This window comes from Lagopus muta, chromosome 4 (genome assembly GCF_023343835.1).
Source record: "Lagopus muta isolate bLagMut1 chromosome 4, bLagMut1 primary, whole genome shotgun sequence".
In the NCBI taxonomy this organism is placed as follows: Eukaryota; Metazoa; Chordata; class Aves; order Galliformes; family Phasianidae; genus Lagopus; species Lagopus muta.
The window spans coordinates 1,610,599-1,630,829 of NC_064436.1; the positions used below are offsets into that span (position 1 = coordinate 1,610,599).

Here is a 20,231-nt window from a genome sequence, read left to right on the forward strand (position 1 = left end):
GAGTTCAGGAAGAACTTCTCATTAACTGTGTGAGCTGGGGAGGAAGTGAAGAAAACACATGGAAAAAGGTGTTCTATTTGGAGAGAAAGCCTCCTTGACACCATTTTTAGAAGATAAATCCATGTTCTTGGTTGTTCATAAGGCTTTATCCAGTCCTCATACAGTGTCAGCCTAGCTGTAACGGTTGCAAGCATCAAAGCCTTGGCACAATAGGCATATGGCTCATTCATTGTGGTTCCTGGTAATTGCCTTGGTAGGCACAGCTGGCTAACCCTCTTTGGGAAGCCAATGAAAGTACTGGAGTGGGGAGAGTCAAAGGCTGAATTTCATAGGGGAAATCCTATCAGAAGGCAGATGAAGCTGGGGGATTCCCAGGCCAAACACGCTCGGCATGGATGCAGCCACCTTTGGCCACCACAGATCAAAGATCATTGAGTGCCTGAAAAAGGACACCTACAGTTGCTGCAGAATATGGTGGTGATTTCAGAATAAATTCAAGATGAATACTGTTAAGATTCGTATGGACCAAGGAAGGATAATTTAAAGGCAAGTTCCTTGTTCAGGGCTAGTGGGACCCCAGGCTAGATCTCCACTGTTCCCCTACCTGTAAGCCTTGGGCAAGAGGCTCGCATCACTGTGCCTCTGCCTTACACATGAAATGGTGGTGACTGAACTTTCTGCCAGGTATGGTGTGATGAAAATTGCATTTAAGGTTGAGAAATGCCCAGAAACAGTAATAATGACGGGCATACAGTGTCTTGACTGGCACTTGACTGGCTCTTATACGTACGTATAAATAACATGCTAATGACAACAGTTTTGGCCAGAGACAGGTTCCCTTAGTTTGTGTTCTTCCAAATCTAACAGAGTTAGAGATGTTGTCTTGCAAGGGATCAAATTCAGGAGAGTAAGAGCTCCCTGAGCCATGGCCAATTCTGGGCCAAGCTGTTTAATGATTAAACTAGTCAGGTTAAACTGTTTTCTCATATTTCGGGAATCTCCGTAGTTTACCAGAATTCTGACAACAGCACAAATACAGGAAAAAGGCCTAAAACAAGCAATTTTAGCTATTTCTGTTTTTGTTTATCACAAAATTAACCTCTCCATCCATTTGGTCTCTGAAATGGAAGTTCAGCCCATAACTTGCTTCTGTTAACGTCTTCAGATATCAAAGAGATGTGTGCACACTTGAATAATTCACTATAACTCAGTTATTTATAATTTATGATACATGAGAAATGCATAGGATATGCAGACACTGAAATGTTAAAGCCATTTACACGAGAGAGGCAATATGCCATATTCTTAAAAAGCACCAGAAAGCATTCGTTTATTTCACTACTGATTACAAATAACTTCATACCGTATTATTTTAAGATGCTACTGAAGATATTTGAACCACATAGTGCACAAGGGGGCTTATCAGCAATGAAAGTAAAGATAAAACATCAATCTTCCATCAATGTGAATTTTTACAATATCCATTGAGGTACTACATCTGCTTCCTCATGAGAAAAAACAATTTACTCAACTCAGATGTACTGTACTGAAAGAGGCCAAAGGCCTGCGTATCTACCCAGGTCCTATCAGACCCACTTGGAAGACTGTGATGTTCAGCATGAGATATATTTAATTCAAATTTAATATGATATTTCTGAAGCATTCAAATTTTCAGCAGAGAAAAAACAAGCAAGGAGATGCCAGAGTCCCTGTTTGACAGCATTTCTTCTCTTTGGACATTCACCTGTTGAGCTGTTTTACAAGACTTGTGACTTTTGAGAATACGGTAATCTTGTGTAACCTGTGTAGGACGTACTTCTAAGGATTTAAATGTTTAGTCAATGCCAGCAGCCACAGAGGTCTCCAGGACAGGCAGATAAGAGTTGTCCAGAGAAGTTGCTCAACATCAACTGTATTCAGGCACACAGAGAAGAGAAAGGTTAAATATTAACAGAGCAGTGATTGCTCTGAAGGGTTCATCCTATCACTGTCAAGCTGAAAAATTGGTGTGGCCATGTGCATATATAGGAACATAGTGGATCTCACTCTGTCAGAGCTGCTGATGGGAGGTCAGCGAGCAGCTCAAGCAGGCAGCACTATGAAGCTGCTCCTGCTGCTCCTGCTCTGCATCCCTGCCATTAAACCCCAGGCATCTGTTGACTATGATAATGAGGTTGTAATACTAATTAGAATTGATAAAAATAAGAGTGAGAATGATAAATTTTATTTAATTGTATGCATGGCTTACTTGGCTTGTGTGAGTTAGCTCAGTTAGAAAATGATACATGTATATTCTTCTGTGGCTCAAAGAAATAATCTTTCAATTATTTCTTCATGTATATCTTACTGTGCTACTGCTATTTTTTGATTTTGGATATCCTTTCTATTTCCTTTCTTTCTCTGTGCAAATGCAGAATGGAAATTGGTAAGATTAGTTATTTAGTTAAATGTGTTTAAGGATATTTATTTAGTAATGCTGGCCAATTCCTCCGTGTTGTGCAAAGGCATAGAAATGTGTATTTGTGTCCTGCCTAAAAGATGGGATTTATTTTTCCCATGGATTCAGCAGACATTTAAAAAAAAGAATGAATTTCCAAATTATAAACGTGACTTATGTTTGAAAGGGAGAGGTGATCATTGTCAAACCAAAAGGTAAGCAGCGAGGATCAATCTAAAGTAGCAATTTAACCTGTATTTAAGTTTGCTTTGAGTAAAATATTTTAATGAGAAATTTTATTTATAGTTTTAGTATTTGTTTTTTTTATACTTTGAAAATCCCAGCCAAAATGAAATAGGTCAGGATGACCAGCAGTGAGATTATTTTCTGTTGTAGGATGTGTTTACGTGACTGCATTGACTGCTGGTGAGATTACCTTGCTTAGCCTTTAGCATCCATTTTGTGATTTGCATGCTGCCTACATGTCGAACTCCTTGAAGTCTCTAATTCTTACCCCTGTCTGCTATTCGTAGCTAAGTCTTAACGGGATTGGAGGCGTTTGAAGATTTTGATGCAGTTGTTCCATGATTCAAAAGGCTTCATTTCAACAGATGGCTCGGTCTCCTTGCTCAGCCTATTAGACTTCCAGGCTAAAGATGATGGAAGATTTTCAAAGAAGTGACGTGGTTAAGATGGCCTTCTGTGTCTGTTGGCGGAGTAGTTGCCTTGCAAGGGCAGCGTTCTCTCCAGGACAGGCCTTAGCTGCAGAAAGGCTTCAGCCCAGGCTCAGAGATCTTTCTCTGCCCGGTTTTGCAGGAGGACAGCCCTCAGGTTGATGTTCGAAGCCACCGACCCCTGGACAAACGGCAGGAAGCAGCCCCCACACTCAGGCCCGTGGCACCCCCTATCTCTGGCACTGGGTACCAGCCCCGACCCCCAAAGCGGGACAAGCAGGGCATGAAGAAGGAGAGGACCATCTACCCCGATGCTGGTGGCTGCAACCATCCTCTTGAGGAGCTGGTAAGTGTCTGCCTGTTTGGCTGGAAGGGTGCTGAAGGTGGCGTTTTCTTTGCCAAGTGTAGGATGGTTGTGCATTTAAAGCAGCCCAATTCTGTGTCTTTCCACCTGAATTTGGCTGTGCTTCCACAGTGCTCAGCTTCTTGAGAAGACCATTTGTTAATAAGCAGTCATTTCCTATGAGATATACACATACCCAAGCTGTGGAAAAGCTCTTTGATTCTCTGAGGCTAGAGAAGAAAGGAACAGGTAACATGCACAGGCTCCATTTGTTCCTGACAGAAAGTAGTCCTAGTGCTGGTTCTTTATTTCCAGGAACATTTAATTGTACAGAACAGCTAAAAGCATATATTGGACACAAAAGCGGGACTTTGCCTGAGGGATTCAGCAAAAAGATCCTCTTGGGGGACTAAGCACTCTCCTCATCTGCAAACTGCAGCTTCGTTGTAGCTGATAGTTGTCTTGATTCCTTTCCTAAACGCTTAAATATGTGGTCAAATATTACTAACTATTCAGCGTTTCCAAAGGTATAGTCATTTGCTGACTAGTTTAGAAACATCTCCTTTTGTCTTGATCTTTATACACAGCTCTTTTTGTTTTTTTAAGGGAGTACTATGTCCAACCGGGTGCGAGCTGCAAGCGACACTGCTAAAACAGGAAAAAACAGATACATCAATTCTGCGTGATCTAAAAGACAACGTGGCCAAATTTTCTGACACCTCTACAACTATGTATCAGTATGTGAATATGATAGATGATAAACTGGTAAAGACACAAAAACAGAGAAAAGGTATGCTATTGTTATGAATCATTAATGTTAATAATACTGCAGCTCCACTGAAATAGGATTTCTACTATTACTTGCTAGCAGTAAACTTTAAAAGTTAAAAATATGTAATCATAAATGTTAAAAAAATTCCTCTGAGAGAGGCAAAGGCACGGATCCTATACTGAGCCAACATTCACATGAGGCCTCTGAATGTATGGGCTCCCCTTCTTTTACCTGCCTTCCTAATTCTGTGATACTGTGATCTATCATCCATCCAAAACTCCTTTATGCCCAGCTCCTAGCTTGGTGGCATGGCTCCTTGGGAAGAAGTTGTAGCTCTTTGGCAAGAACTAGTTCTTACAGCAACACCATCGAGTTTACTAGCTTGCCAAAAAAGAAGCATTTTAGTACAAAAAAATAATTTTCCAGGCATCTCCATGTATTTTTTTTTTTACATTTGGGAAAAGCAAGCAAAATACATGCATACCCTTCCTTCCCACTAAGAAAACAAGCAGATCTTCAAATTATGCTTATAGGTTGTTTTTCATTTCATAACTGTTTCATTTCATAACGGGAGAACATAGAAAACTAACCTACTTCTCATCTATTTGTTTTTTCTAGACAATGATATTATACTTTCTGAGTATAACACAGAAGTGGAATTGCATTATGACTACATAAAGGATAACCTGGACAATAACATCCCCTCTAGCCTCAGGGTCCTCCGTGCAGTCGTAGATTCTTTACACAAAAAGATACAGAAACTGGAGAATGCAATTGCAACCCAGACAGACTACTGCCGTTCCCCATGTGTTGCTTCCTGTAACATCCCGGTGGTTTCAGGCAGAGGTACTCATTTAACTACAATAACAACTCTTTCTTCTTACCTTTATATCACTGTGCAAGTCGATGGATGCACCATTCCATAGGTGTGACTGTTCTCTGAAACCCGTAGCAATGATTAAGGTAGCAGAAAAGATGGATAATTATCCAATATGAAAAAACCCTCAGACCTGGTATCTGGTCTTCAGGTTCACCTTCAGTAAGATGAAGGCGATACTTTTGTGACTCTCGTAGTTACATCCTTTATTTCTTTTTCAGTTACGAAAGATTCCTCTATTACAAGCTTGTCTAATTCAAAAAGTCATTGAAATATATGCAGTCTTCAGTAGCTTGGCTTGAACTTTTAGAAATGCCTGTCTGGAAATGTAGAGCAATACAAGTATGCTGTCCTTTCTTCCTTGATTCTTCCAAATGGTGTATTATAGATATCAACATCAAAGCAGAATTAAACACCTCTTTAAAAGCGTTTCCTTGTAATCAGCAAATCAAGGGTTTCAGAGCTCCTTTAGTAACAGTCTCCGGTTTATTGCAGAATGTGAAGATATTTACAGAAAGGGAGGTGAAACGTCCGAAATGTACATCATCCAGCCAGATCCTTTTACCAAGCCATACAGAGTATACTGTGACATGGAAACAGATAACGGAGGTTAGTGTGAAAAAACAATGTCATTAGAATATTAATATGAATACTAAACCAGAACAAACATACTAATAATTTTCAATTTATACAAACTAATATGGAGTTACAATTTTTGCAGTTAGTGAGAATGAAGTCTGACTCATTCAAAAGGGTCATGTTTGTCAGATACCCAGCAGGATATCGGTATAATGAAACTGTAAATGAATAAGTGTGAAGGGATGGGTAAATAAAAACGTATCAATATAGCTAAAATTGCCAATGTATTGGTGGACAGAAGTGGAAGATCTAGTTCTTTTCTTACCCTGTTACTACATGCTATATAAAAAGACCTGAGGTGCTTCTTCACCTTCTGCTTCTTCTACATTTCCTCATGAAGCAAGGCAGTGCTGCAGTGTGAGTAAAAATGGCAGTGCTGAACTCATAACCAGTCTTCCTACAAAGAAGTCACTTGCTCCCTTCATCTTGAGATAATGGTAGAAGGGCTGTAGAAGAAGACTTGGAGCTCCTTTCATAATTTACCAAATAAGATTAGATTATTTAATCTATGTCTTGTTGTTCCTGTAGGCTGGACTTTGATTCAGAATCGCCAGGATGGCAGTGTTAATTTTGGAAGACCATGGGATGAATATAAGAAAGGATTTGGAAATGTTGCAAAGAGTGGAGGGAAGAAATACTGTGATACACCAGGTAAAATACTGAGCATGAAATGTGAACAGTGCTTAGTGAAACAATTTTCTTGTACTTCTTGAAGCTCTTTGAATTTTTGAAATTAACTTCAACAGACTTGCAGGCAAATCATAAAGCTGCCTTGAAGTATATTCTGACATTGATTTCACCAATCTCTCCTTTGTTACTTCTCAGGTGAATACTGGCTTGGAAATGACAAAATCAGCCAACTTACCAAGATAGGACCCACAAAAGTTTTAATTGAAATGGAAGATTGGAATGGTGATAAAGTATCAGCTCTTTATGGAGGTTTCACCATACATAATGAAGGAAACAAATATCAACTGTCTGTTAGTAACTACAAAGGCAATGCAGGCAATGCTCTGATGGAAGGAGCTTCACAGTTGTATGGAGAAAACAGGACAATGACAATTCACAATGGCATGTACTTCAGTACTTATGACAGAGACAATGATGGATGGTATGTACTTGCATTAAGCATTTAAAAGAAATTTCCAGGCTGTATATATCTGCTTAAAAAAACCCACAGAATATTTCAACTAAGTTGCTGTTAGTTTGCACAGCACTTTATAGTATCTTAAAATGTGTTTTCTTACTGTAAGTTGCTAGCCAAGTGTTCATCCTGTTCTGGTGCAGCTTAAGGCAGAATTGGTATAGTGAAAGAAGAGTTAAATCTACACTGTGTTAGTGCTGCTCTATAGCCAAGTAAGGAACAGGAATACTGAATTGTACTGATTCCAGGAATGATGTTACCATAGACAAAATGTCATTCTGAATACAATATTCTCATTATCTGAGGTTGATGGTGGTAGTGCTTAAGAGTACTGTTTTAGTTAAGTAGGAATACAGAGATGAGTCCTGAGGGGAGAGACAGATGATGAAGGAATTGTAGTTATCAATTGGTAAACCATAATGTAATTCCCAAAGAGACACAACTGAAATTTCAACTGTCATAGCACATACTTGCAGTAGTGCAGTCTTTCACAGGAAGTTCAGATGAGATTTTAAGTATTGGTTGTAGTTTGAAAATTTCAGTACAGGGACACGTATGTACTCAGATCTATTTGCTTACATTCATCTGTGACTCAACTCCCGTTTTTACTTCATCAGGTTAACTACAGATCCAAGAAAACAGTGCTCCAAAGAAGATGGTGGTGGATGGTGGTACAATCGCTGCCATGCAGCCAACCCTAACGGCAGATACTACTGGGGAGGGACTTACAGCTGGGATATGACAAAACACGGTACAGATGATGGTGTTGTATGGATGAACTGGAAGGGGTCATGGTATTCAATGAAGAAGATGAGCATGAAAATCAAGCCATACTTCCCAGATTAATCATTGTCAAAATGTATAGAACCAGGAATTTTCTTTTCATATTTGTACCTTTTTTTTTTGTATTGTATTCAGGCTTGTCTTTGCATGTGAGAACCAAATATGCAGGTCCTACCATATCATGACCCAAAGTGAAACACGATGACAACTGAAAATCAAAATCTGAACCATGAATATAAGCCATAAAGAGTATTTTGTTCATTTATTTAATTTGTTCACAAGACAAAAGTACTGGTCTAAAATAAGGCTTAAGGCAATAATATGTATAAAAATATAGCTGCTTCACTCTTTTACAAAGAAGTTACATACCAGATCTGAAGAGGGAACAGATTACTGTAAAATGTTTTCTAAAAATTAAATAAAGCCTTGAAAATGAAGTTTTCATCACAATTCCTATGTATTTGTACATGAACTGGGAAGGAGCAAACATCCCACCATAGAAAGGACTGCTTTTTTCTTTTATACCGTAAAGGCATTGTAAACTACCTGTGTAACATATTGAGAAGGAATAGAGTTTAAAATCTCTAAAAAAAAAAAACAAACCCAAACACATCTGTAGGTCAACTGCCAGTTCAAATCCTATTTTCTGGAACAGAAAAGCCCTTTCCTGAAACCTAGCTTGCATACTGTGCCTCATGACATGATTTCCACCATCCCACATTCTTTACTGTGTATCCTATACAGTGTTAGCAGACGTGACTGGTTTGTCTTTCACTGAGTCACTGCTGTGACTCAGACAGAACAAATAACAACTCTAGACACGATGTAGTTCTGGTTTAAAGGAAACATTAGAGAGCATCTTGTTTGAACTCTTGCTCAAATCAGGGCCAACTTCAAAATTAGACCAAGTTGCTGAGGGCCTTTTGTCAGTTTGCCATTGGCTATTTATGTGCAAGGGCACCCAAAATGGCGTATGACATCCTTGCTGGCATCAAGTACTGCACGTGGGACAGCAGAGAGGCTGTAATCAGGTGTAATACAATAACATGATGGAAAGCACAGCAGTAGTAGTGGGGTGGCACAATCCTAGACTACAACAAATGAGAACAAGCCCAAACACAGCAGGCATAGACACAAAAACAAAGGACAAAAAGCTACTTACCTTTGGAAGGACTCAAGTAGGCAGGGATCTCCATCAAGATACCCTTACCTTCACTGCCAACCTTAAGTGAGGTCTGGGAAGGGGTAGATCCTGTCTCTATGCCTTCCAGTCACTCAGGTGCACTGCAGGCACTGAGCTCCCCTGGGTTGGTCCTGCCTTCTCACCAGGTGCTCAACCACTGGTTCAGGCTGTGACTTAGCATTTCCACTACACCAGGCCCTGCCAGCGTTTTGTTCTGTCTTTCCAAGCCACCAAGCCTCTATCTTTTATATTCTTCCCTTATCCTCACAACTTACCAGGGCTAAATGGGACAGGGTTGCCATGTGACTTTGAGGCTCATTACTGCAGCCACATCATAGGGAACTGCCCCACGCTGCTCCCATTGCGAGATCAACAACTTGCTTGCACCAAGGCCTGGTGAAGTTCCACTGACTTGGTAGTACAGAAGGACAGTGATCAGGCAAGGCAAAAATAATTGTAGCAAAAAGAGACAGATGGGTGTACAGTAAGAAAGCAAGACAACAAGGTTGAGTAGCTCAGCACATAGTGGAATTTTTATATGGAACTTTCTCATTTGTGGACAGAAAGGTGGCCAGGCTCAATAGCCAGTGAACTCTGCCTGCAAGTTGCATGGCTGCACCACAACCCAGTAGGTGACTAAGCAGTAACAGGCCATGGGCACTGCTGAGAAACACATTTGCTACATGTTCTCTTACACGTGGCTAAATCCTTCAGACACAAGTTCTTCTTACATAAATCCTACCCACGTATACATTACCTGCGGACAACAAATAAAAGTAGGCTAAACAAATGCTACACAGAGTACTTCTTCTCTAGAGAATTCTATCACAATTCCAGAGATGTATCAGTGTGTTACAATCAGAAAGATAAATGTGGTAGAAAGATGATAGAAGACCATAACAGCAAAGGGAATAGCACAGATAGAGCAGTGCTATAAAGGAAAAGTAAAGGCACTCATCCACCTCCAAAGATCTAAGCACTCAGGAAAGACTCCACAAGGAACAAGTCTCCAGAAAAAGATATTTTCCCAGCGGCAGTCAGCCCTTCAATGGGGTCTAGGAGAGGTGCAGCCAGGCTCCATCCCTTCTGGTCACTCAGGTGAGTTGCCTTCACCTGAGCTCCCAGCGCTGACTGGGTCCTTTCCCAGCTGCTCAATCAGTGGTTCCAGGCCACGACTCAACAATTACCATACACAGCGTTACTCTGACAGTCATGCTAATCATTAGGTACCCCAATACACCTAAGGACTCCTGCAGCTGCTTTCATGTTGTAGGGACTGGGAATGCCTGAACCTTATCTTTCCTGACCAAACTGCCCCCAGGAATTTCACAGACTGGCCCAGATCTAAAACCCATCCTGTTTCTTGCAGATAGGTAATTAATGAATCTCCACCTGTCCTACTGCCCCCAGTGAGTCAGACATCAACAGGAGATCATCAATAAAGTGATAGAAGTTAACATTATTATTTTTTTCCCAGTTTGTCAGGTCACATGCCATTGTATTATGGCAATATGTTGGTGCATGCACATATCCCTGTGGCAGGACCTGAAAGGTCCACTGCCTGCCTCCCCACATAAATGCAAACTGGTCTTGTGATTCTTCAGCAACCGGAATACTGAAGAATGCATTTGCCAAATCTAGGACACAGTAGTAGGTTTTAATCTCCCTACTTAATATATCCATTAGGGGGGCAATTTTGGGTACAGCTGCGTGAGCACTGAGGCTAAAAAACTGGAACAGGTGACATGAAGCAGCAATGACTCTTCCTAAAGCACAGAAACTTGTCTGCACGGGGCTGTAATAAATATGTTGCACAGTGGCTGTACTTCAGAAGGCCTGAAAAGAAAAGGCTAAAAATGACATTTCTCAGTATTTGATGACGTTTTTAAATGACATGAATAATGCGGATTGGTGAGATTTTAGGCAAGGAAGTCCACCTATGCTTTAATAGAATTATGGAAAAAAATAAACAGAGTAAATACTTACACAATTTTATGTCATTAGGTATAAAGATGAATACAGCACGTTCTTCTGCAATCGTGTTACTGATATAGCTGGTTTCCATGCAAACCAGTTTCTATTAAAAAATCTCTACCACACCCTGTCAGCAAGTTGCTGACGTCAAAACCTTACATGTAGACTAATCATTGCTTGACACGTGTTGCCAAAAAACATACTAAAACCTTGAGTAAAGATAATATATTCACCTAGGTGCTCTTCATCTTGCTTTTACTGATTACTATCAAAGTCTTTTCAGGGTTGCTAAAAAGTAATAGCTTATTTTTTTACGTAGATCTAGTTTTATCAATTTGCCTTGTTTTGGGGATAATTTTTATGGCTTGATCTCTACCTCCTTTTATGTCTTTCACTTGTGTAGAACAATGAGCTTGATGAGGATCTATTTTCAAACTTGATATTCTGCCTGGCACTGCATATGTGACGTATGTGCTGAAATGCAGGCAGTACACTGTGTATGTCTTTCTCTATCCAGTACAAACAGCAGTAACAAAATCTTCCAGCCATGAAGCCTTTTATGCCCCTGACAATGAATAAGCCTGAGAGAAAATAAATGGATTTTCAGTTCTAAAGATGAAGATGTAAGATTGCGTTTGAATATTACATGATTGTGTGAAAATTTGAGATAGAAAATTTGATACGAGTGCCACTCACAATTTTTCTCCTCAGCTGAAGTAAGTAGTTAAGTCTGGAAAATGTTATTAAGTTGGAGTTCAAGTTGTTGACTTGCTCCGAAGAGCACTGTCACTTTGAATTATTTCTTCAGTAGATTGATGTCACTACCCTTGCCAAAAGGAGAATAATCAAAACTTCTCTTCCCCATCACCATCAAGATAAACTCAGATTGTAGTTTAGAATATCACAGCACACAATGTCATTTTTCAGTTCCCAATTCAGAACAATTGCTTAGCCGTGCATGAGGATATCAGGGATATCATTCTGCCAGATTTTGACATTTAAAGTTGTCAAACTAAGCTTGGTAGTAAGAAGCACTAATGGGACAAAAGGTTGCAGAGATTTATATAAGGTTTTTAAAATCAACATTTCCTTGGAAAGTTTTGTCAGTTATAAACACGATGAAAGAACTGTTTTGTTAATAATCAATCAGTTTATTTTGTATGCCACAGATGTGCCATGTTGCCTTCAAATTCATAGGGTAAAGGTACATCACACACATAGATATATAGAAGACATTTCCGACTTTTAGTTGTGAGACAAATATTAAATGCCTGTCCTTCTACAGGGTTTCCAGGGGTCTGATTTTCATTCTAACAACTTTGAGGGAATAATCGGAGGCTCTAAATGGTATCCAGACTACTCCGTTCTCGATCTCATATGGAACATTGTACCTGGGGTCGTAGTGGCCCCCTGGGTAGTAAATGCCATTGAGGTTGGCTGCCTGGCAGCTGTTGTACCACCAGCCGCCGCCGTACACCTCAGCACAGCTCTCCTCCCAGCGGTCTTGGTCCCGGTCAAAGGTGCTGAACTGCATCTGGGCGTGGGACGTGTACTCAGAGCCTTCCTCCAGCCAGCCCGCAACCAGTGCATCCCCCGCAGTCCCCTCGTAGGAGGACACAGCCAGGGCATAGCCTTCTGCTTCAGTCCCTACCTGCACGATGTACTCTGCGTATGCAGCATTTCCATCCCAGTCCTCTAACTCTACTCGAAGCAGAGTCTCGTTCTGAGTCAGCAAGTGGATGTTCTCATTGCCCAGCCACAACTCTCCTCGCCCTTTGCCATCCACGCTGCCGAAACCTCTCTTGTAGTCTTGCCACGTACGGTTAAAATTCACTGATCCATCCATTCTCTGTTGGATCAATAGCCATCCTCCCAAAGTGGTCTCTTGGTCGCAATAAACTGACAAAACCTTACTGGATCCCTCTGGCTTGATTTTGAAAATGCCACTTTTGGCACCAAAAGTGTGTTTCTGGCGGATATCATCGCAGTCTAAAAAAAAAAGTTGATCTGGTTTGACAGGAGTTATCAGTAAAGTTTAATAAAAAGTTCAGAGGAATCCAAGCAGCAATAGATCTGAGGAAAATTTGTTAAATGTGTCTTGGACTACATAAGGTTTAGTGACAGGCAAAACATTACAAAGAATCGAGAGAGGAAACCTTACACAGATCTTAAATTGCTAATTGTCTATGCAATACCCGAGTATTAGTGATATATTTTCCCTTTTATCTCCAAAGTGGCAACAATCAGACACAGTTCTGGCATTTTATCATCGCATTGTTATATTGCAGTATCTGAAAATATTCTGTCAGTTTGGTTATTAATTGAATTTGGCTCCACTACCTCAATTACTACTTCTGTGTACCTTTCCCACTGTAGTCTCTCCTTGTACTCATTGCTGCTTGTCTGAAGCTGCGCGCCTGAAAGTCTGGGGTATCCTCTGCACTCTGATCATGTTGCACCCCACCTAGCCTCTCAGATATTTCACGGGTCTTTAGGGACTTGGTTTCAAAAGTGGAGCCTCCCTTGTTGAAACTAGAAGAGGAACTGCTCACTACAGTCTTGGAGTGACTTGCACTGCTGGCAGCAAATCCAGATGGGTGAAGTCCTCCAAAATCATCTTCTTCCTCCTCTCCCAAGTCTGTGAATTTGTCTTTCCCTCCAGTGCCCAGGCGGCTGCTGCCCGCCCCAGTCACACGGCTGCTGGTTGTGGTGGTGCTCGAGCCAATAGAGTGCCTGCTACCAGTGGATGCAGAGTCGTGGGTGAAGAATGACTCTAGATCTGGCAGAAGCCTGTCTAGCTTGTGAAAGTCACCTGTCCCACTAAAATGGTATGTGCTTCCTTCCCGTCCTCCTTGTAAGTGGGAGCAGTCTGAGCCATCAGAGGAAACCATTTTTTCAACTATTTCTTCTCTAGGACCGTCAGGGCCACTAATGACTTTCTTGGTGACAGTTCTGGTGCATCTATGGACAGAGGAGGTGGTTTTATCTACCAGGCTAGGGTTTTCTCTCCCATGAGCAGAAGTAACTAATTTGCTGGTGTGGGAAGGTGAAGAATCCCCCCTTGCTTCTTCCACGTGGTAAAAGGTCTCGCCTCGGGAGGGCCTTGAGTCTGTTTCTGGTCTTTCTAATACCACTTGCATCTGCTTGATGTTATTAAATGCGTTCAGAGCTTGCATTTCTGGTGGAGGCTTCAGCTTAAAGTGTTCAGGAACATTCGAGTCCTTAAGAGGCCTCATTTTCAGTGTGCTCAAGGTGGTTGCTTGAAAGTCTGGGTGCATGTCAATGGAGCTGGCCTGGGTAAGCTGCTTCTGGATGTTGTCATAGCCTTCTTTGTCCACCTGGTAATCAAAACTTCTTGCACAGCTTCCTTTGCAAGCTCGTATCTTAATATCAATGTCCACCTACATAAACAGAGAAATAACTGCATTAGGGATCTTTTCTGGACTTTCTCAAGCTAGTGTATCTTTTATCTGGGCTGGGAAAAATGGGGAGCTGCCCTGGTACCTCCCATCTACAGGTGAGCTTTTCCAAAGCTCCATTTTGAAGTCTATCCTGGCACACACAATACACAGTGCACATGGTTCCATGGAGATATAGATGTGCTGTGGCATGGTTAGTTTCTGTTCCTGCTGTTCTTGGAGCTAAGTGTGCGCTCCTGGGGCTGGTGGCTGCTGGGCAGCATCACAGAAGGACAGGGCCTCTCTCCTCATCTTTGTTGCCCAGCAGATCCTTACAAGTGGAGAAATGCCCTGCATGGAGCTGACTGCCAGTAGATACAGCATCAGGAATCCCAGCTGCCTGTCCAAGAGCAGATGGGACAAAGGGCCCTCCTGACTTCATGCCTCTTCCCACATAGCAGGAAAGATACAAAAAAGTCCCACAGAAAGCAGCTCACTGGGGAATTTGCCTCACCAGAGCAGATCCTGAGAGGACTGCATTGTATTTTCTTTCTGCATGTAGTACTGCTCGCTGGGCACTGTGTAACAGATCCTTCTGCAGCTAGGCTCTGCAAACAGTGGGAATGATGCAGTGGCTGCCTACCTCCAAACGTTTCATTTCCACCACCTGCTCCTGAATGCTGTTCTGCAGAGCTTTAATTCTGTTCACTTGAGTGGCAACTCGCTGCTTTAATGTCACAATCCTCCTCCTCAGTTCTGCTGACACATGACCATAATTCTCATCAAGCTCTGAAAGAGAAATTCATCATGGTCAGGTATGCAGGTGTGATTTTCTTTCCTAGAAGTGCATCGTATTTTAAAATAGGCAATATAAGCAGATATTTAAGAACAAATTTCTCATAACACAAAGCTGGTAAAAATTACATTACCTTTTACAAGTTAGTAGTTAGGAGTCGTGTATCACCATGTTTGTTCTGGCTTTTATTAATCAGGTCCAGTGCAGCATGTGTTTCCACAGAATATTGCTAACATGCACGCGCTCAAAAATTAGCAACTGATGATAAAACTAGGGGAATACTTACGCTGGGCACCCTCCAGACCAGGCTTCAGTATATTTATGGTTTCCACAATTACCCGATTGGATGTTTTATAGTTATTTTGACTGGCTGCAAGTTGCTGCCTAATTTTGTCTATTCTGTGAGTGTTATCCTGGATCGTGTCATCAATTAGTCCCTGCATTCTGCAGCCTGATGGACATTTTGTACCCTAAAAGTGGAAGAGAAATAACTGCGTTAACATCTTCATGAGCATGCCTTTCTGTTTTTGAAATCAGTATGTTTAAACCAGCAATAACCCTCTAATAAAACTTAGGGCAGTATTATGTGACTTCTGCTGTCCTGTTCATCCAGTGACTTTGAAAAGAGCTTGTATGACTTGGAGCAAGACACCTCACAGCTGACCCTTCACATCTTGCGCCTCTGACACTGGTGCATTGGAATTGCTGAAAGGTGTGCATAGAATCCTGTCTTATGTGGGAGTGAGGAACCTTTAATTTTTACTTTCCTCTGTTCCTTAAGAGTAGAAACAAAATTAAACAAAACCACAATAATAACAGTAACAATATTAATAACAGTAATAAGAAAACCAAAATAATAATCTCACCGCATTTGTTTTCCAAAGGACTGCTGTAAAGAGAAGTTAGCTGTCCTGTTTGAGCAAGGATGCCCTAGGCCCATTAATTCAAGCAGAATTTTCCTCAGAAGAGCCTCATGTTCTTATACATTACAGCTCTTTGGCAAGATTACATCTTATAAATGTCGCATAGAGATGAGTTGAGATGCAAGAGGCAAGGGAGAGACAAACCGACAGTTCATACACAGAAATTCAGTCAGCCACTGAGAAGCTTTTACTGAGCACCTTGTCGTCAGACCTCCTAAAAATTTTCAGTTCTTTCTACATATTCCCCTTTGTCACAAGTCTTTCTTTCAAGCGCATTCCTCTTACTAACTCCAAGAGCAGCAACATCAAAATCATGAAAAGAACTTTTATTTTTCTTTTTACTGGTTTTTCTATTTTGCCTTTCTCTTTCAGACTGATTTTTCCCAGCCTCCTCCCTCCCTCCAAACTATTCTGTCTTTTCTTTCTTTCCCCCTTGGTTTCACTGCAGCTCCGCTTTGCTTCTTGCCTTTCCCCAGGACACTTCCCCATGCCACCCCAGTGTAAAGGGCCACCCATCATCCCCCAGACTACGGCCCAAAAGCACAAAAGCCCCAGGAGCACTCTGGCAGGGTCCATGAGTGCCCTGCCATCCCCAAGGCTCGTTGCTCACCCAGTCATCGTCCGCACAGATAGGCCAGTTCTTCTCATACTTGCAGGAGGACTGGTGCCTCTGCTCCACGATCCTGGGGCCACGTCCAACTGCACCCTCCTTTTCAAAGACGGTCTCCCCATCCTGAGCCTGCCGGGAGGAGCAAGAAGAAGCACAAAATTGAGGCTGTCGGCGCAGCGGTCAAGAAAATGGAAGTGAAAAGCTGGTATCCTCAAGCACTCAGTGGGGTGCTGCTGCTGTGGAAAGTGCAGCCTTGTGGAATGCATCATCCAACAGCATAAAGGCATTTCTTGTAAGACTTGCTTTTGTTTATTTTGTCAGAATAAAGCTTTTCCACTCTTAAAATTTATGCTCGTGTGGAGAATGGATGGTGCTTAGAGTATATGATGGTAATATCTTTGCAAGACAATCTTGAGCTCTGCATGAAAATGCAAAATTAGATTGAAATTACTTAAGCTAACTTTGAAACATCTGTGTTCTATTTTCACTTGCTTTCATATTCCTAAATTTTTTGTTTTCATTCTACTCCTTCTGCCTACTCAAAACTGGCTTGAAGATATGCATGAATTGAGTTTTCCCATTCATTAGTGTTTCTGGTTTTAGTCCCATAAGCTTGTAGCACTGTTTTGCTTGGCATAAAGAACAAGAAAACTAATAACATTGAAATGAAAATAATAATGTCAGTGATGGGTGGATTGCACTTTGCTAATGGAAGGAACAGAAACAAATGTACTGAGATTTTCTTGAAATCTGAGAAACTAAAGTGCAATTATACCAACTAATTCTAAGCCAAAATGCTGTAGGGATTCTTACTGCATTATTGCTCAGTAAAGAACTGGAAAATGATTCTTTTTCATAAAAAGTGAAAGAAATTGCTTTAGACCTAATTAGGTCTGCCTAGGTTTCTCTGTATATGCATTATGCTCTTATCAAGCAGTATAATTCATGCTGAAAAAGATGATTAATTTTCACACAGAGAAAGTTTTCTAATTACAGCCTCCAGAGCCAGAACCTCAGCCCTGTGGAACTGGATTGTCATTACTAAACTCAGCAGTTTCACTTTGGTTTGATTCATCTTGGCCCAAGGGACCACTAAAAGTAACAAACACAACCTTTAATTTTAGGTGGTCTGTGCCCTTTCAGCACTGGCAGCTCCAACAGGACTGCTTCTATTTAGCCAGATCTGCTCCCAGTAATTTCTGCAATTTGTGAGAGCATTCTCTTCCTTCAAAACTCAGTCACAAAGAGAAAGACTAAAATACGATTATTAGCTGAAACATAATTGAAAAAATGGCAAGGTTATGTTAGCGTAGTTGAAAATCAAGATTATCACTTTCCTTATCTGAAAATTACTTCTTGCTTATTTTAGGTAATAAATATTACATTATATATTATATTATAGTAGATTATAATCTATTGTAATCTGGTTTAGATTCTAGTTTAATCTGTTATTGCGGCCAAAGAATCACTATTTTTAAATCTGCGTTTTAGAATAAAGTCATGATGCATCGTTTGTAGCTGAAACATGCAGTTGAAGTAAAATGAGACAGTAGAAAAGAAATTATAATTCATCCTAAAATTTGTGAAATTGAAAATTTGTGACTGGCTGGAGCCTCTAGCATCCAATTCAGCCAGCTTTAAGGCTCACAGCAGCAGCTGTGAATCTATGAATTCATGTTAATTCATTTGCTTTGCTTTTCTGAAGGCAGGCAGGTTCAACAAGACTGAATTAAGCAAAACAGAACTGGATATTCAAGAACTGCTGCTATGAAAGTCCAGCATTGAAGTAGTCAAAGGAAGCTTGTGCGTATGTGCGTGCACTGAATTTGACAAGATAGGTGACAGCAAACATACATCTGATCAATGCAGATTAAATAAACATTTACTCTTCAAAATCAACGAGGTATGGAAAGAATGAAGTAAGCAAACTCATACCCAAGCTAAGTTGAGGCAGAGCAACACACAGAGTATCCTCAATGGTATCATCTTCAGAGAAGAGCGAGCAGAACTGTGGATGAGAGGATGCTCTCCTCTGGTCTTTTGATGCAATTTAAACCTTGCTGAAGAGCTGAGATTAATCATTATTCTCCCTTCTGTTTGGAGACAAAACATGCCAGAGTTGATTACCTAAGGCCTCTTGCACAAGTTTCTGGTGTTATTTACTCCAGATAAATTTGTACAGCACCACCATGAGGGCAACACCGTGTATTCCAGGAAAGAAGAAGAATAATATATCTGCTTCAAGCTTCATTTCTTGTAAATTGTTGTTCATCTAGGGTGTATGCAGGTCCTAGCAGAAGCCAGCAATACTTAACTGATGGAAAACACATGCTGTATGGCCGGAATTTAGCTAATACAATCAAGCAAGCTGATATTTGAAAGTCATTGCTTTGCCCTTTCTTTGCAACTCCATGCCCATGAAAACTATTGGGCCTTCTGAGGCAAATACCAGTGTAAGAAAGTTTACTATGGTTTGTCAACAAAAATGGATCCCTGAGGACTGCAGAGCTCAGTTTGCATATGTTTCTGCAGCTGGACACTGCTGGTGTTTGTATAACACACACCTTGTTTAGCGTCACCTTCTTTCTTACACAGACTTATTGTTAATTGAAATGAACAGTGTGAGTTGCACACATATTTATGAAAAGCACAACAAAGTGGTATTTGAAAATGTCCCTGAAAAAAAAAAAAAAAGAAAAAGTTGAGAATTACTAGATCTTTTTTAAGGGGCAGAAAATAAGTGCTTTTAAAATTGCTATAGTTTGTGTATAGGAATTGATTAAAATGCGTTGCTACTGTGAGATCTATAACAAGCTATTGAGTTAGTGGGGAATATTGTACATGAATGTCAAGTGCTTAAAGATGCTGCCCATATTAAAAGTTGCTACCACAGGGAGCAGAAATTAGGAGGAAAACTTGAGCTCAAGCAAATCAGTTGAGGGAACAAAACATTCTCATGTTTTTTTTTTAAATGACAGTACTCACAAAACTGCCCATCATCCATTGCTCATCGTACTCTGTTCTATAGAGCCACATTTAAGCTTGACTCTGGTTTTATACCACATTTTAAATTCAAAATAGCTGTTTGTAGCTTCGGACCCATTGCAGCAGCATCATGTTTTTTTTTCTTACTCTCTGTTTCTCTGCTTTTCCTTGTTTTCTGCCTTCAGAAGGCTTCATCACTCTCCACGTAAGGTTTGCTGAAGTTGAACTGGACTCTTTTGTTTCTCCCATGTCTGGCTTTGCATTGCATGCTTCTCTTGTCTCCATAAACCCTCTTAAATTAGAACAGAACTCTACATACAAATATCACTAAGAATGAGTCATATTCTCAGGTTACAAGAAACAGAGCACATGGATAGGATGGTGCTACATTGATTTATGTCGCTGATTTACACCTACACCATCAAAATCTGTTTTTGTATAAATCTGTTTCTACTATATTTAAGGCTTAATCTTACCTGCGCACACTTGGAAAGAAGTTTAATTGTAATGGTGCTGTGGAAGAATTGTAATGATCTTTAAGAATCATAAAAAGCTCAAACAAGAAAATGCTTAAAGGACAAAAAGATCACAATGAGAGGAAGACTTGCAGGACTGTGATGAGTTTTTTAAAAGAACAGAGTTAAATGAGCTATATGCAATATCTGCTGGTGTCCACAGACAGTCTCCCATTTG

The 20,231-nt window shown here is 40.7% G+C and overlaps 2 protein-coding genes across 2 annotated transcripts; one reads left to right on the forward strand and one right to left on the reverse strand.

The window, feature by feature from the left end:
* The first annotated feature begins 1,999 nt into the window (after positions 1-1,999).
* On the forward strand, positions 2,000-8,106 carry FGB (fibrinogen beta chain). Its single transcript, XM_048942919.1, has 8 exons — positions 2,000-2,173; positions 3,254-3,457; positions 4,061-4,244; positions 4,845-5,072; positions 5,599-5,712; positions 6,271-6,393; positions 6,568-6,853; positions 7,504-8,106. Exons 1-8 carry the CDS (start codon positions 2,015-2,017, stop codon positions 7,730-7,732), a joined length of 1,527 nt encoding a protein of 508 aa, XP_048798876.1. The 5' UTR covers positions 2,000-2,014; the 3' UTR covers positions 7,733-8,106.
* Positions 8,107-11,956: 3,850 nt separating this feature from the next.
* On the reverse strand, positions 11,957-18,599 carry FGA (fibrinogen alpha chain). Its single transcript, XM_048942747.1, has 6 exons — positions 18,489-18,599; positions 16,554-16,682; positions 15,307-15,490; positions 14,868-15,013; positions 13,189-14,227; positions 11,957-12,815 (listed from the first exon to the last, which is right to left on the reverse strand). Exons 1-6 carry the CDS (start codon positions 18,537-18,539, stop codon positions 12,106-12,108), a joined length of 2,259 nt encoding a protein of 752 aa, XP_048798704.1. The 5' UTR covers positions 18,540-18,599; the 3' UTR covers positions 11,957-12,105.
* Positions 18,600-20,231: the final 1,632 nt, after the last annotated feature.